Source organism: Rhinoraja longicauda, chromosome 8 (assembly GCF_053455715.1).
Source record: "Rhinoraja longicauda isolate Sanriku21f chromosome 8, sRhiLon1.1, whole genome shotgun sequence".
NCBI classification, from domain to species: Eukaryota; Metazoa; Chordata; class Chondrichthyes; order Rajiformes; family Arhynchobatidae; genus Rhinoraja; species Rhinoraja longicauda.
The window spans coordinates 42,940,936-42,956,809 of NC_135960.1; the positions used below are offsets into that span (position 1 = coordinate 42,940,936).

Here is a 15,874-nt window from a genome sequence, read left to right on the forward strand (position 1 = left end):
AAGTTCCTGTCTAATACCTTCAAATGTTTGCCTTAGCCCAATTTAGTACATTAACATGTGGACCAGCCCTGTCCTTATACATAGCGTTTGAAAACAATCGGAACCTCCATGTTCACACCTATTTCTTTGGTCAGATTTTACCCCTAAACCCTTTCTCTAATCTCCAGAATTTCAGAACGAGTTGTACACTTCATATAACATCTCATCCTCTCTAGAACTATTCATTGTAACTATTGGCACAACATTAACCATCCAAATGTTTCACCTCTCTCCACACTCAATCTAACCTTTGCCTTCCTGAACTTGAAGTATTCCATTCACTGAAAGTGTATCCTGATATCATCATATTTGCTGACAAGGATGGCGCTGTTGTGATCTGCTCAAATGACTTCTATCTCGCTCTTCTAGTCAGCACTCAGACACATCCTCAAATCTCCCTCTGGACCATGGCCCTACCACTGAACAACAATCACAGATTTCATTCCTACACAAATTTTCTCTCCACAGCTCAAGCTCAATTTTCCTTAAACATGTACCGTCTGACCAAGATGAAACTATAGGAATGTCTAGGCAGGCCTATTATTTTGGCCTGCTTTTATACCTATTGATTTTGACCTTGATTTCATCCTCTTGCCCCTGGTCCAGCCCCTTCCCACTTACATTCATGACATTTCGTATGCCCTCCACCATTTTGGCGGCGTCCAATTCCTTGGTACTTGGTCCTTGGTACTAGCTACTGATTTTCATCATGAATTGACTATCCCTCTCGACATCAATTCACATCAGACTCTCCTAATGTGAATATAGAAAAGAGGGATAGTCAATTTGTGTTATTGAACTAATTCTCGCATTGTTCAACTTCTCCTTAAACTTTATTTCGATCAAACAAATAACCACAGGAACTTTGATGGATCCAAGCCATGCTTGTATTTCCATTGTTCACTGGAGGTAGTCCTTGTTTCAGTCTGGTTCAGTTGCCCTCCACATTACTTTTTCTGGCACGCTGAACACTGCATCTGTGCTGTTTCTAGCTATTGTTCGAACTTTTTTGGATTTGGTTTATTGTTATCATGTGTACGATACAGTGGAAGAAATGTTGTTTTGCAAGCTATCCAGGCAAGTTATACCATATATGAATATATCAGCTAATACAATAGAAAATAAATAGCGTGCAGAATATTGGAAAACAGTTACAGCTAAAGTGCTGATGAAATAGTACAAGGGGCACAAAGAGGTAGGTTGGAAAATTAAAAGTTGATAACTATAAGATGAGAAGGGTCTGAAGAAGGGTCTCGACCCGAAACGTCACCCATTCCTTCTCTCCCGAGATGCTGCCTGACCTGCTGAGTTACTCCAGCATTTTGTGAATAAATACTATAAGATGAGAGGTCTGCTCTAGAGTCTAATAACATTGGAGAAGTAACTGTTCTTGAATCTATACAGACATGCTTTCAAGCTTTTGAAAAGAAGGGAAAATTACCCGTTGTAAGTGATCAATGTAGGAAATTCCGAAAATTAAAAGACAATGAGTGGTTTGTAATATGTTTAACCCTTCTTGAATAATATTTAAGATGTTAGCTGAAGGCAGTTAAGCTGAGAAACTGGTGGAGAGCTGGAGCAGGGTTGGAGATTATTACCTGGACACTGTTTCTGGATGCAGTCAGACATGTTATAGTAACTGCTTCCAACTTGGTCCGTGGTCTGGAGAAGGATGTGGCTGCAAGTGAAGCAAGCATGGGGTTAGAGGTAAAAGCAGTGTTGGAGGAGATTCAGCCTTTGAGCTTGTCAAGCAGGTCTGAGGTTCTTGCACTCTGTGCAGACTGAAATGTCACCCATCCTTTTTCTCCAGAGTTGCTGCCTGACGCCTAACCCGCTGAGTTACCCTAGCAGTTTGTGTCTATCTTTGGTATAAACCAGCATTTGCAGTTCCTTGTCTCTACTTAAAACTTACGAAGTTGTAACCATTATCTTCAAAATGCTCTGCCACTGTAACACCTGTCATCTGGCCAAGCTTATTTCCCAATAGAAGCTCCAGTCCCTCCTTGAGTCGGACTATCCACATCCTATTTAAGGAAAAGTTCTTGGATACACCTCGCAAATTCTTCCCCATCTAAGTCTCCAAGAACTTTTCCTTAAATAGGATGTGGATAGTCCGACTCAAGGATGGGTAACATTTCAGTCTGCACAGAGTGAGGTCTTTGGTTCTGCTCAGGGTCAAAGTTGCCCTTGTGACATGTCCCAGTGTTGTGACATCACAATGCGGCTGCTCGGAACACCTCTGACATGATCACCAGCATCCTCTTGGGCTCATGAGGCATTCACTTCTGCGTTTCACCTCGATTCATAACCATGTGCGATGATGCGGAAAAGATTCGCCGAGATAATGTGAAGCTCAATGCTGAAAACAAAGCATTAAAGCACCAGATTACCCTCCTAAAGGAAAACGAGGAGCTACGTCATCTCCTGTCATCCAACAGTGCACCCGCACTTGGACAGAACCCAAACTGTTTCCCAGCCTTCAGCCACCCCACCGGAGCACGAGGTAATTCAATTTGACTTTGTGGTTGGCCTGTAAATTTATTTGGGATCTTGATTTTGTAAGGTGATCCAAGGTGTTTCATAGTTCAATCATGGGAAGCTCAAATCTGAGATAAATTTATCCAACAGTTGGAAGATCACCTTTCATCCTCCTGCTCCCCAAGGAATTAAGCCCTAGCCTGCCCAAACTCTCCCAATAGTGCAGGCCCTCGAGTCTTGGCAACTTCTTTGTAAATCTTCTCTGCTCCCTTTCCAGCTGAACAACATCTTTCCCAGAACAGGGTAACTAAAACTGAACACGGTACTCTAAATGTGACTTCACCAATGTCTTGTACAATTATGGCAACTTTCGGTACTCCAGCACTATCCCAATTTAAATCATCAATGAGGAGTAGGTATTTTTCCATTCAGTTATGGGATTTAGGTATCACTGGCTAGGCCAGCATTTATTGTCCATTCCTTAATGGCATTGAGAAGGTGGTGGTGAGCTACTTATTGAGCTGCTGCAGTCCTGGCGAAAGTGTTGCTACAATATTGTGGAGGAAGGAGTTCCTCAGATCTTAAAGTGTACGTTTCAGCTAATTGCAGATTAACCAGATGGCGTTCAGGAGAGCTTGCATTGGGGGGTTTTTCACCTGCCTTGTTTAATTGCCAGTGGAGCATTAATTGGTAGACATTTTGTTTGTTCCCATGTTAATGATTGTCAAGCACATCAAGAAATCGCATACATATAAATTGTGTGTGACTACATATCCTGAAATATGTAATCTTCACTGGTCCATGTTAGTTTAGAAAAAACACAGGATGTCTGTCATCTACAGATGTACTGTAGAAACGATGCTGACTGGTTGCATTTTAGCCTGGTGTGGCAATTCCAATGCGCAAGAACATAAGAGGCTGCAAAGAGTGGTTGACTCAGGAAAATGGCTTCTATTATCAAGGATCCAAACCATCCGGGTCATGTCCTTGCTGCTATCATCAAGCAGCAGGTACAGAAGCCTGGTCCCACACCTCCAGGTTCAAGAACAGCTATTTTCTTACAACGATCAGCTTCCTGAACAAATCTACACAACCCTAATCCAACCTTGAAGATGGAACATCGTGGCCCACCTCTTGCACAACTATGGACTTGTTTTATGTTCTAATTATGTTTTTGCACTATTGGCTTGTTTTGGAGTCCTCTTCCTTTTATAACTTTTATGTGTAATTTATGTATAATTTATTTTTGTGTATCTGAGTCTGTGTTTTGATGCTGCTGCAAGCAAGATTCTCATTGCTTCTACCTCACCATACGTGTATGTGACAATAAAGTTATCTTGGTTTGAAATCATCAGCGATTGTGATTCAATGTGATTCTAACCTAATGTGGAATACTGTGATTAATTTTAGCCAAGGGATATTTTGTAGAAGATTCAGAGAACGACAGTGAGAAGGACTACACATCCTTAGGTACAGAATGAACAGAGAAACACAGACACAAACTATTGGTTGAAATAGTTGACAGAATAATATTGTCAAAATGCTGACAGGAATGAAAAACTTTGATGTTTGAATAACTTAATATTGAGTGTAAAGTTGAGAGAAGGATTGTATAGAAATTCAGTGCAGGGGAAAGGAAGTGCTGCAAATTGCCTTTAATGTTTATAGGCATAACTGCAAGCTTGAGGAAATATAAAAATATGTTCTAGCTTTTTAGTGCACATTTGTGGGTTTTTAAAAGAAGAGCTTATGACTGGAAAATATAGATGTAAGAAAATAGTCTGCGATGTGACAGTGTTTGGGCCTGGAATGTATGGGAGGTTGTGACAGCCAGACCATGCCAAGGGAACAAACCACATCTTCAGTTGCTGTGCTTGTATGTAATCTATCTAGCTCAAAAATGTTAGTTTTAAGCACTCTAGCATGTGAAACAGGACAAAGTGTCACACAGTAGTTTGCATAAACTCAGGTTCAATCCTGACTAAGGGTGCTTTCTGTATGGGGTTTGTATGTTCTCCCTGTGACCACGTGGGTTTTCTCTGGGTGCTTCGGTTTCCTCCCACATTCCAAAGATGTGCAAGTTTGCAGGTTAATTCACTTCTATAAGTGAAGGGTGCAAAGGTGGGATAACATAGGACAAGTGTACGGGTGATCGTTGGTCTGCTGAAGGCCCCTTTCCCATGCTGTATCTCTAAACTAAATCAAACTCTAAACCAAAGACTGTGAACAAGCATCCAGTGGAAAGTTTAAATAAAATCCTCACAAAGACTTGAAACCAGTCGAATGGGAGTTGGAGAAGTACAGCAAAAGGAAAATGGTTCTAAACAAACATGCATATGGAAAATTGGAAATTGGAAAATATATTGTAGGAGCTAACAAATGTAAAATTATTAAACTAGGAGAGAAAAGTCAATAACACAACAGGTCAACAAAAAAGAGAAGGGTGAACATATTTTATACAGATGTCTAGACTGTTAATAGACAATAGACAATAGGTGCAGGAGTAGGCCATTTGGCCCTTCGAGCCAGCTGTGATCATGGCTGATCATTCACAATCAGTACCTCGTTCCTGCCTTCTCCCCATACCCCCTAAAAAACAAATCAAGTAAATTGCAAGCTTCAATACAACATGGATGAAGAATATTATAACTAATCATTAACGAGGTAGCAAGTAAGAAAGTCAGGACTGGGAACAAAATATGGTCCAGTTTATCAGGTTCACAGGAAAGTTAAACAAATGGCATGTTTCTATGTTTCTATGTTTCTATGTAACAACCCATTCCCCAAGAATGTACCTGTACCCTCACATTCCCATGAATTTATCTTGCCACTAATCAAAAATATGAACTGTCCTGTTTGCTCTAGGGACTTAAAGCTTTTGTTGTGTTTGAAACGATATTTTCTTTTTTAATTTATTGAACTTTTTTTGTTTGTTTATTATATTATCTATTTAATACTGTTTTTACAAACCTGTTGTGCTGCTGCAAGTAAGAATTTCATTGTTCCAATTCAGTACATATGACAATTAAAAACATTTGACTCTTGAAGTAAGGTAATGAAAATCTTGCATGCAGCAGCGTTAAGGCACATATACTCAGACAATGCACAAAAAATAAATTATAGATAAATTACCCTTTAAAGATGGCACCAGAGAGAGTCCACTTTTTGCAGGGATCATGCATAACACATTTGTCCATACACATTCTGTTTATTTTAATGTGTAGGTGCCACGTTGTGCTGTTCCACAGAACGGATCAGCCCCAATGTCTTCCAGGACAATCGGCAGCCAAGTCCAACCTTGGAGAACCTTCTTACCCTTTCGCTGTCTGATGATTCCCATGCGGTGAGCTGTAACACTGCTCTCGGTGGACTGCAGCCAACTCAGGTCCCTGCTTACTGCCGCAGCACTGAACTGTTTGAAGCCAGTAATCCTGATGTCACGAACAGCTCGTGTGATGAAATCATGAACAGCCAGCTTTCCGACTCCGAGGCCCGGCCCACCAACAAGAAGATCTGGTTTTCAGAATCGACCACATCTGATGAATCTAAAAAGCTGTTCCTCGAGGAAGGAAACAAAACACGAGTGTTTTATGTGAATGGTAAGGCTTTCTTTCTTTTATGTGGCTAGCTTGTGGCATAGGTGAAATGCTGTTTTTGAGGGTGAATGCAGCGATTGATGCCTCAAGAGGTTTCGTCGAGGCTGAGGGGAGGTAAAACGTAACATGTGTTGAAATTTTTCTTTTTACAAGGTCCTCTAGTGTTGGCACAGTGAAGATGGTAGCTAGGGCAGTGGTATGCGCATCCTACAGCATGTGGCAATTCAAGGAGACTTCCAGTATCCATGAGGACTACACCTGTGGGAAGTTGCTTACAGCTGCAACTCCTAACTGACCAAGTGAGGCAACTTGAGCAGTGGTTGGGTGAACTGCAGCTCATCTGGGGGTATAAGAGTGTCATCTTGAGGCCTTAACATGCGGTTGTCACACCTAAGATACAGGCAGAAAGTAGATGGGTAATAACTCTAAACTAAACTAAATTATACCCGGTGCCAGGTGCTAGTGAAGGTAGGAATAGGAAGATAGGACGGATTAATGCACGTGTGAGGAGTTGGGACTGGGCACTGGGTTTCAGATTTCTGGATCACTGGGATCTCTTGTACAAGAGGCATGTTTTGCACCTGAAGTGGAGAAGGCCAATATCCTGGCAGGCTGGTTTGCAAGTACAAGGCGAGAGCTTTAAACTAGATTGGCAGAGGGATATGATCCAATGCAGTGTTGAGGCAGGTGAGAAGCTGGAAGTTGGCACAGAAGAGTCGAATAGTGAAAGGCCTGGATGTGGATAGGATGTTTCCACTAGTGAGAGAGTCGAGGACCAGAGGCCATAGCCTCAGAAATAAAGAACATACCTTTAGAAAGGGGATGAGGATGAATCTGTGGAATTCATTACCACAGACGACTGTGGCGGCCAAATCAATGGATATTTTTAAGGCGGAGCTTGACAGTTCTTGATTCAGGAGAATGTGGTTGAGAGGGAAAGATAGATCAGCCACGAATGAATGGCGGAGCAGACTCAATGGGCCACATATCCTAATTCTGTTCCTATAACATAAGAATATGTGCAACAATTACTGCATGCCACACATAATCAGTAACATAAGATGGAGAAAATTAACCCAAATTATCCTGTACTTTGAACTAACAGTTAAATGGAAGTCAGTGTAATGCCTGGGAATGGGATTGAATGATTTTCCCCTCCTTACTATACTCTGGATAATGTCAGTCCTCCTTTGTGTACCTTTTCCTTTCGGCCCTCGTATTCACCAGCTCGAATGATGGGCAGTGCTCTGCACCGTTCATCACAAGCTGCTTCTCCATACAAATAAACTGTAGGAAGAATAATTGTGTTAATCAGTCTGACCAAAAAAAAACATGGTAAACTTACAGAGGGTATGGGCTTGATATTTGGGAATGCTATTCCCAAGTCTAACAAGGAAATATTTGACGTCCTCTAGCCTCATTCTCAACCCTCCACTGACTGCTTAGGTCCATTTCCACTGCTGATTGGGAAAAAAGTGCGATGGACGGAGCTCAAAGTGGAGACGTGAGAGCTGGATCCGCAAAAGCTAAACAAGAATGCTTTATAATTTATGGGAAACTAGGAAATGGAGAACCACGGGGAGATATGGCATTTCGTGGGGCAAATACGTTGAGGGTTTGACGGCACTGGGCCTGTACTTATTGGAGTTTAGAAGGATGAGGGGGACCTCATGGAAACTTACCGAATAGTGAAAGACTTGGATAGATTGAATGTGGAGAAGATGTTTCGCATAAATAGAGGACTTGATAATAATATGAACTTATGAAGAAGGTAAAGATAACAAGATCAGTAGACAGGTCTGACAGGGAGCAAGGAAAGACGGTTGGATTAAAAACAAATGAAAACAGGGCGCAGATAGCTATGTGTGATTGGGACATTATAGCCATTACAGAAGCCTGGCTAAGGGAGGGACATGACTGGCAGCTTAATTTTCTTGCATGTAGGTGCTACAGGTGAGATAGAGGTGGGGGTAAGAAAGGAGTTGCTTTATTGATTAGGAGAACATCATGGCAGTGGAATTTGTCAAGTTTCTTCAGTTTTTAGTTTTAGTTTCAGTTTTAGAGATGCAGACTTTTCGGCCCACCGAGTCTATGTCGACCATCAATTTGTAGAGGCCAGTCAACCTACAAACCCTTTGTGTCTTTGGGATGTGGAAGGAAACCGGAGAACCTGGAAGAAACCCATGCAGTCACAGGGAGAACATGAAAACTCCACAGATACAGCAACTGAGGTCAGGATCAAACCCAGGTCTTTGGCACTATGAGGCAGCAACTCTACCAGCTGCACCACTGTGCTGCCCAAATTTGACACCTGGATAGTGGGGAGGGGGTAAAATGACTGATTTGGGAAGTTACATTGAGTGTTGATTGAGACTGATAAATAAACCAGTATCCTGATAAATAAACCAGTGTCCAAAGGAAAGAGGAAGATGTATTTGTTGGTGTCATCACATTGAGAAGTATGTGGAATAATGGAGGCTGAGCCAGTAAATGTGGAGGTTAGTGAATTGAAAGGCAAAAAAAGGAAGTAATGGGTTGAGAACAAAAGAGCAGTGAATGGAACAAACACTGTTGAGAGCCCAGTCAATTACAGTGGAACAGAATCTTTGGTTGGGTTCTCTTGTTCATTCTTTCATTTTCAACTACTCCCCTTTCCTTAGCATCTTTCCATACAACTCCTCTCCCTTTACATCTTCCCTTCCCACCATCCAGGGACCCAATTCTTCCAGGCAAGGAGCAACATTTCACTTGTACTTCTTCCAATCTAGTGTATTGCATTGGTTATTACATTAAAAACAAGAGGGTCGCCAGGTAGATTGTAGGACTGCTGAAGGATAAAGAAGGGAATTTGTTCTTCGAGTCAGAGAATGTAATACTTTGCATCTGTATTCACAAGGAGAAGGACATGGAGGTGCAAGGCCAGTTTAAAATCAAGAAGGACGTGGTGTCAATAGAACACAGAACAGTACAGCACAAGTATGATTGTGCTGAACATCATCACAAATTAAACTGATCTCATCTCCCTGTACATGATCTATATCCCTCTATTCCCTGCACTTCCATGTGCCTATCCAAAAGCCTTTTAAACACCACTATCATATCTGGTTCCAATCCCCTGGCAGTGCGATCCAGGCCCTACACTCTCTGTAAAAAATACTTGTCCTGCACATCTCCAATAAACATTCCCCCTCTCACCTTATAGCTATGCCCTCTCGTGTTTAACATTTCCACCTTGGGAAAAAGGTTCTGACTCTCTACCCTATCTATGCCTGTCATAATTTTCTATCCCCTCATCCTCTGATGTTCCAGAGAAGACAATCCAAGTCTACCCAACCTCTCCCTGTAACTGAAACCCTCTAAGCTAGGCAGCATTCCGGTAATGCTTTCCCGTAATGGGGCAACCAAAACTGCACACAATACTCCAAATGCGGCCCATCAAAGTTCTATAGAGCTGCATCATGAGTTCCTGACTCATACATTCAATGCCCCTGGTGATGGCATTTTGATGGTGGCCAAAGGGTATGTTTCTGTAGTGTATGGCTCTATAACTATGATTCTAGAAGATAGACACAAAAAGCTGGAGTAACTCAGTGGGACAGGCAGCATCTCTGGAGAGAAGGAATGGGTGACGTTTCGGGTCGAGACCCTTCTTCAGACTGAAAGTCACAAGAAAGGGAAATGAGAGATATAGACGATGATGTAGAGAGATACAGTACAATGAATGAAAGATATGCAAAAAAGTAATGATGATAAAGGAAACAGGCCATTGTTAGCTGTTTGTTGGGTGAAAACGAGAACCTGGTGTGACCTGGGTGGGGGGGGGGGGGGGGGAATGGAGAGAGAGGAAATGCTGGGGTTACTTGAAGTTAAAGAAATCAATATTCATAACATTGGATTGTAAGCTGCCCAAACGAAATATGAGAAGCTGTTCCTCCAATTTGTGTTTAGCCTCACTCGACAATGGAGGAGGCCTAGGACAGAAAGGTCAGTGTGGGAATGGGAAGGAGAATTAAAGTGTTTAGCAACTGGGAGATCAGATAGGTCCAGGCGGACTGAGCCTTGTTTCAGTCTGTCCAACATACAGTAGTTAACCATTGAGAATTTCTTACGTACACCAGGTCCCTCTCATAACTGAACCTTAATTTATACTGTTGCACCTCATGTTTCCCACCAAAACACATTACCCAGGAGTTACCTGCGATTAACAAAGGCAATGCTGGCTCATCAGGTTGGTGGATGGGATAGAATGTATGTCCTATGAGGAGAGGTTAAACAGATAAGGCATATCCACACTTCATTTAGAAGAATGAAAGACGGTCTCATTGAAATACAGAACATTCTTTTGTGGCTTGAGAGTGTCTATAAGAGGTTGTGGATTCCCCATTCTGATGATGTCTACAACCAGGCATCGCAGGTGCAAAATAATGGGGTTGCCAATTCTGGAGAGGGATGAAAAGTAATATCTTCACTCAAAAGGGTGTGAACATATGGAATTCTCTACCACAGAGGGGTTGTGGAGATTTGGTTGCTGAATGTGTCCAAGACTGAGCTCGATAGATTTTTTGAAATTAAGGGAACCGTGGCGTGTGAAGGAAAGTGGTACTGAGGTTAAACTAAGACATTACCGAATGGCAGGGCGGACAGGAGGGGTTGAATGGTTCACTCCCGCTTATGTTTCTTATGCTTTTATATTTGAGCATCACAACCATGTTTTTATCTAGGTCACCAATATGGTTGTGTCCTCCAAAACCCACTACTGTCCTTCCTGCTATTGAAACCATATTTTTAACTTGAAATTCTTTCAGAGATGGACTCCTTCTCAAACCTGGCAAAGAATAGTCGAGTGATTGGAGAGATAGCGTTCCAGCTGGACCGGAGGATCCTCGCACACGTGTTCCCAGGACTAACCAGGTTGTACGGATACACAGTATCCAATATTCCATCAAAAATCAAACAGGTACTTCCATCTAGACCTAGACATAAATGTAGATCTGTTGATGAGTAAGCTTGGAGAAATGGGCAGAGAAATGGCAGATGGAGTTTAACCCGAGCAAGTGCGAGGTAGTGCACTTAAGAAGTTGAATGTAAGGAGAGAGTATACAGTTAATGGTATGTGCCTTAATAGCATTAATATGCAGATTCAACTTGGAGTCCAAGGGATATGGGGAGAAAGCAGGAATGGGGTACTGATTTTGGATGATCAGCCATGATCATATTGAATGGCTGTGTTGGCTTGAAGGGCTGAATGGCCTACTCCTGCACCTATTTTCAATGTTTCAATGTTTTTAATGTTAACAGCTCACTAAAGGTGGCAGCACAAATAGATAGGATGGTAAAGAAGGCATATGATATGCTTGCCTTCATTGTTAGGAGCATTGAATGTAAGAGTCAAGAAGTCATGATGCAGCTCTATAGAACTGGTTAGGGCCACATATGGAGTATTGCATGCAGTTCTGGCCAATCCCATTGCAGGAAAGATGTGGAGGCTTTGGAAAGAGTGCAGAGGAGGATTACCAGGATGCTGTCTGGATTAGAGGTCTCAATTATAGGGAGAGGTTGGATAGATTTGGTTTGTTTTCTCTGGAATGTCAGTAGTTGAGGAGAGACTCGATATAAACATATTAAATTGTGAGAGTCATTGTTAGAGTACATATTGGTAATGTCCAACACTAGAGGGCACAGCTAAGAGGTGGGAGGGGAAAAGTTTAATGGAGATGTGTGAGGTGGGGGGAGGGGGGGTGGGGGTGGGTAGGGGCCTGGGACGCATTACCAAGGGTGCTGGTGGAGGCAGAAATGATGGTGCAGTTTAAGAGGCTTTTAGATAGGCTCATGACTCTGCAGGGAATAGAGGGTTATGGATCATGTGCAGGCAGGTGAGATCTGTTCAGCTGGGCATCATGTTTGGCACAAAGTTTAAGGGCCGAAGGGCCTGTTCCTGTGCTGTACTGTTCTATGTTCTATCTTGCTGTGTAATGTCCTGCAGAAAAGATTAGATCCGGTTGAAGAAATTGGAAATCCGTTTGTACATGGTAATAAAATATGTCAGAAGTTTTGAATTCTTGTCAGCTGTTGAGCTCTGGTGTTTGCGAAATTCACTGAAGATAATCTAAATTTCAAATTCGTTATTGGATAACACATTTCTGACTCATTATTTCCATGTGTTTTGGTATTTCCCACAGAATTCGGTTAATGCCATCGATGGAACAGTGGATAAGCAGAAATGGAAAGAAATGTCACAGTGTTATGCAGCTTTACTATCAAAAATGGAAAAACTCAATTACAAAACAGATATCCATACTGGCTTCAGTGAATTCCTGGTCAATACCTATGGAATTCTCAAGCAGCGTCCGAATGCTTATACCAACATCACGTACAATCCTATCATCCTGCGCAAGTTGGTCATTGACATGGTTCCTGCCAAGTTCCTACGGGACACCCTGGTCCTGCTGAATTGTCTATGTGAGCTGTCACGTAATGACAAGAAACCTCTGTTTCCATGGTGACCAGAGGACGCAGCAGCTAACATTATGCATAATACAAAGACATTTCTATTTCCCTCTTTTTTTAAAAATCCTATCAAAATAGATTGCAGAAAATATTGATGTCCCCATTTTATTCTATTGTATGTATACTCAGCATTCAAAGGGCAGAAGAGTTATAAATAAACCTATGATTTTGGAAAGAAAAGTTTTTGCCAAATTGTGTTTAAATCTTGAGGGGATGTAACTTTGTATGTATGACTCTATTAGCTCTTGAGATGCATTGAATTCAACAATCTCATGGCCACTATTTCTGTATTTGTTTGGTTCTGAAGCTTTTGCTGACAAATTGAAAGTGCTCTTACACTTGGCCCATTCTTATTTAACTCTGTCCCATGCTTGCTGAAATGATAATACATAATTTGTCTGCAGTTTTTGCAGAATGTCTTCAGAATAATTGTGCCTTGCTGTGTTCAATGAAATGTGGCATTAGTCTTGTGGTGGTGGGGGGAGATTGCCAGCACTCTTCATTATGAAGATACCTGCAGAATCAACAAAGTGGGGACACTCGGATCAGACGGTCGCACAACTGCTCAAGAGTTGTCTTACACATTGCACCTAATAGTTACCACTTCCCTTCGCCTGCTCCCCAATCTTTGCAGTTTCCAATCTTGAACCATCCACCTTGTCACAGGTATGTAGGAAGGAACTTTAAATGTTAGTTTACACCAAAGGTTAACTGACCCACTGAGTTACTCCAGCATTTTGTATCTAGCTTGTCACGGATGCCATCTCACTGTGGGCAATTAAATCTGCAGCCTGAAATAAGTGGAGTTTCATGGAGTCACAAGAGTCTGCAGATGCTTGACCTTGAGCAAAAACCAAACAGCTGGAAGAACTCAGCAGGTCAGGCAGTATCTGTGGAGGGAAACTGACAGAGGGTCCTGACCCGAAACATTGTCTTTTCATTTCCATCCACATGCTACCTGATTGGCTGAGTTCCACCAGCAGGTGAAAATGCTCAAATGAAAATTCATGTTGCCACGTAGCAGGGGAAGTGATACAGCTGTGCAAAATATATTTAGGGATGTTGTAAACACCTATGTATGAATTCATATAGAACCATAAATGTTTTTCTCTTCAGTTCTTCAGCATGCTGTACACACTGTGATTTAAACATGGATTCCTACTCTTACCTCTGAGATAGTTGCTGACAATCAACCATTTGATGCCAAGAGGACCTTGCCACCACTCCACCAGCAAAGGCACCTTGGATCAGCAATGGAAGGAGGAAGAAGTGTATCAACCACTGGTTTAGGCAGGTATCCATTTCAACATCTCAGTGAAATACTACCAGCCATAGTTTAAAGTATTTATTTATTGAATTGCAGCGTTTTCTTTAATTGTATTGATTCCTGCATCTACAGGAACAAAGGTCCTAATGGCGGATGACTACAGACCAAAACTCTGTAAATCTGTAACTCTGTAAATCTCTGTAAAGCGTCTTTGAGTATATGAAAAGCGCTATATAAATAAAATGTATTATTATTATTATTATATAAAAAGTAATAGGGATGTTTCGTATCGAGACCCTTCTCTAGAAAGAAGGCGGTGTATCGTGTGTTTGCCTTCATCAGCTGTGGCATTGAATATAAGAGAAAGTAAAGTTGTAGCTTATAAAACTTTAGTTAGGCTGCTTTTGGAGTTCTGGTCGTCCCATTACAGGAAGGATGCGGAGGCTTTGAAGAGGGCGCAGAAGAGGTTTATAAGAATGTTTCTTGGATTAGAGGGTATTAGCTATAAGGAGAGATTGGACAGATTTAGATTGTTTTCTCTGAAGCATTGGAGATGAAGGATGACCTAATAGAATATATAAAATTATGAGAGGCATGGATAGAATATTTTTCCCAGAGTGGAAATGTCAAAGATAGATGGCATAGCTTTAAGGTCAGAAGGGGGAAAGATTAAAGGAGTTATGTGAGGTTTTTCTCCCAGAAAGTGGTGGGTGGCTTAAACCTATTGCCAGGGGTGGTGGAGGAAGCGGATATTATAGTGGCATTAAATGGGCTTTTAGATAGGCACATGGATATGTGGGAAATGGAGGGATATGAATGACATACAGGCAGAGGAGATTAGTTTAACTTGCCATCATCTTTAGCACAAACATTGTGGCTGAAGGGTATGCTCCCATGATGCATTCTTCTATGTTCTATGTTCTTTCTGCATGAGGCAGTCGTTAACCTGCATTTTTCCCTATCTAATGCACAGCATTTGGTGGTTGTAATGTGCCTGCTTTCAACCAGAAACCAAGTGCACATGGAATAATCTTTTTCAAGAACACTTCCATTCCGACTACGTGGGAACCGAGCTCTTTAAGTCACCTATCTCTTTAATTCCCTGGCACACTCTCACTCTGACCTCTGTGTTACTGTTCAAACAAAATCCATGTAGACTTATAAGCAGCACCTCATCTTTTGAATGGGTACCCTGCAGCCTAAGAGACTTTGTGCTCAATTCAACAGTTTCAGTTTAACCAGCCTTTCTGGTCTTGAATCTCTGATTTACAAGCACTAAGATTTTATTCTCTCTGGGCAATGCCATTTTTGTATATGTGTCCAATTAATTAAGTTGCATGAGTTGGATCACTTTACATAAGGATTGGGAGAGGACAGAACGGATGTAATGAAACAAACAATGCATGAGCTGAATGTTAAGTGGACAATGTAGAGTTTGACTGCCAAGACAGTAAATGTGTTGCTCTGCAGGATATGACAAACCTGACTTGTACTGAACTTGTTAGATTCATGAAAAGTTCTGGGAACTGGGCAATATAAGTGCTCTATGTTCTGTGAAACTAGGCAGTGAAGTTAAAAGACAAAGACAGGCGGAACAGTGGCACAGCAGGAGAGCAGCTTCCTTACAGCCCCAGAGACCCAGGTTTAATCCAAACTATGGGTGCTGCCTGTAAAGAGTTTGTACATTCTTCCTGTGACTGCATGGGTTTTCTCCAGATGCTCCCATTTCCTTCCACATTCCAAAGATTCTGGCTGAAGGTGGCCGGGTGAGGAGAGGGATGACGGTTCACGGGACAATCAGGATTGAAGCAGTGGCTGCAACAGGCCTTCATGACCAGCTGCAGCTGGGACTTTGAAAATGACACCATTATCTGGCGACTTTTGCATGTGAATTCTGTGGGCTGTTTCTGTAAATTCTGTACGTATTCGGGGATTGCATTTATTTATGGCAATAACTTTATTGATCTGTGTGCAAAAAGAGAATTTC

At 41.8% G+C, this 15,874-nt stretch overlaps 1 protein-coding gene across 1 annotated transcript; it reads left to right on the top strand.

Annotated features, from left to right (window-relative positions):
- Positions 1-2,349: 2,349 nt before the first annotated feature.
- LOC144596270 (speriolin-like protein) lies at positions 2,350-12,616 on the top strand. The gene is made up of 4 exons (XM_078404493.1): positions 2,350-2,542; positions 5,742-6,116; positions 10,919-11,070; positions 12,293-12,616. The coding sequence occupies exons 1-4, from the start codon at positions 2,350-2,352 to the stop codon at positions 12,614-12,616; spliced, it is 1,044 nt and encodes a 347-aa protein (XP_078260619.1).
- Positions 12,617-15,874: the final 3,258 nt, after the last annotated feature.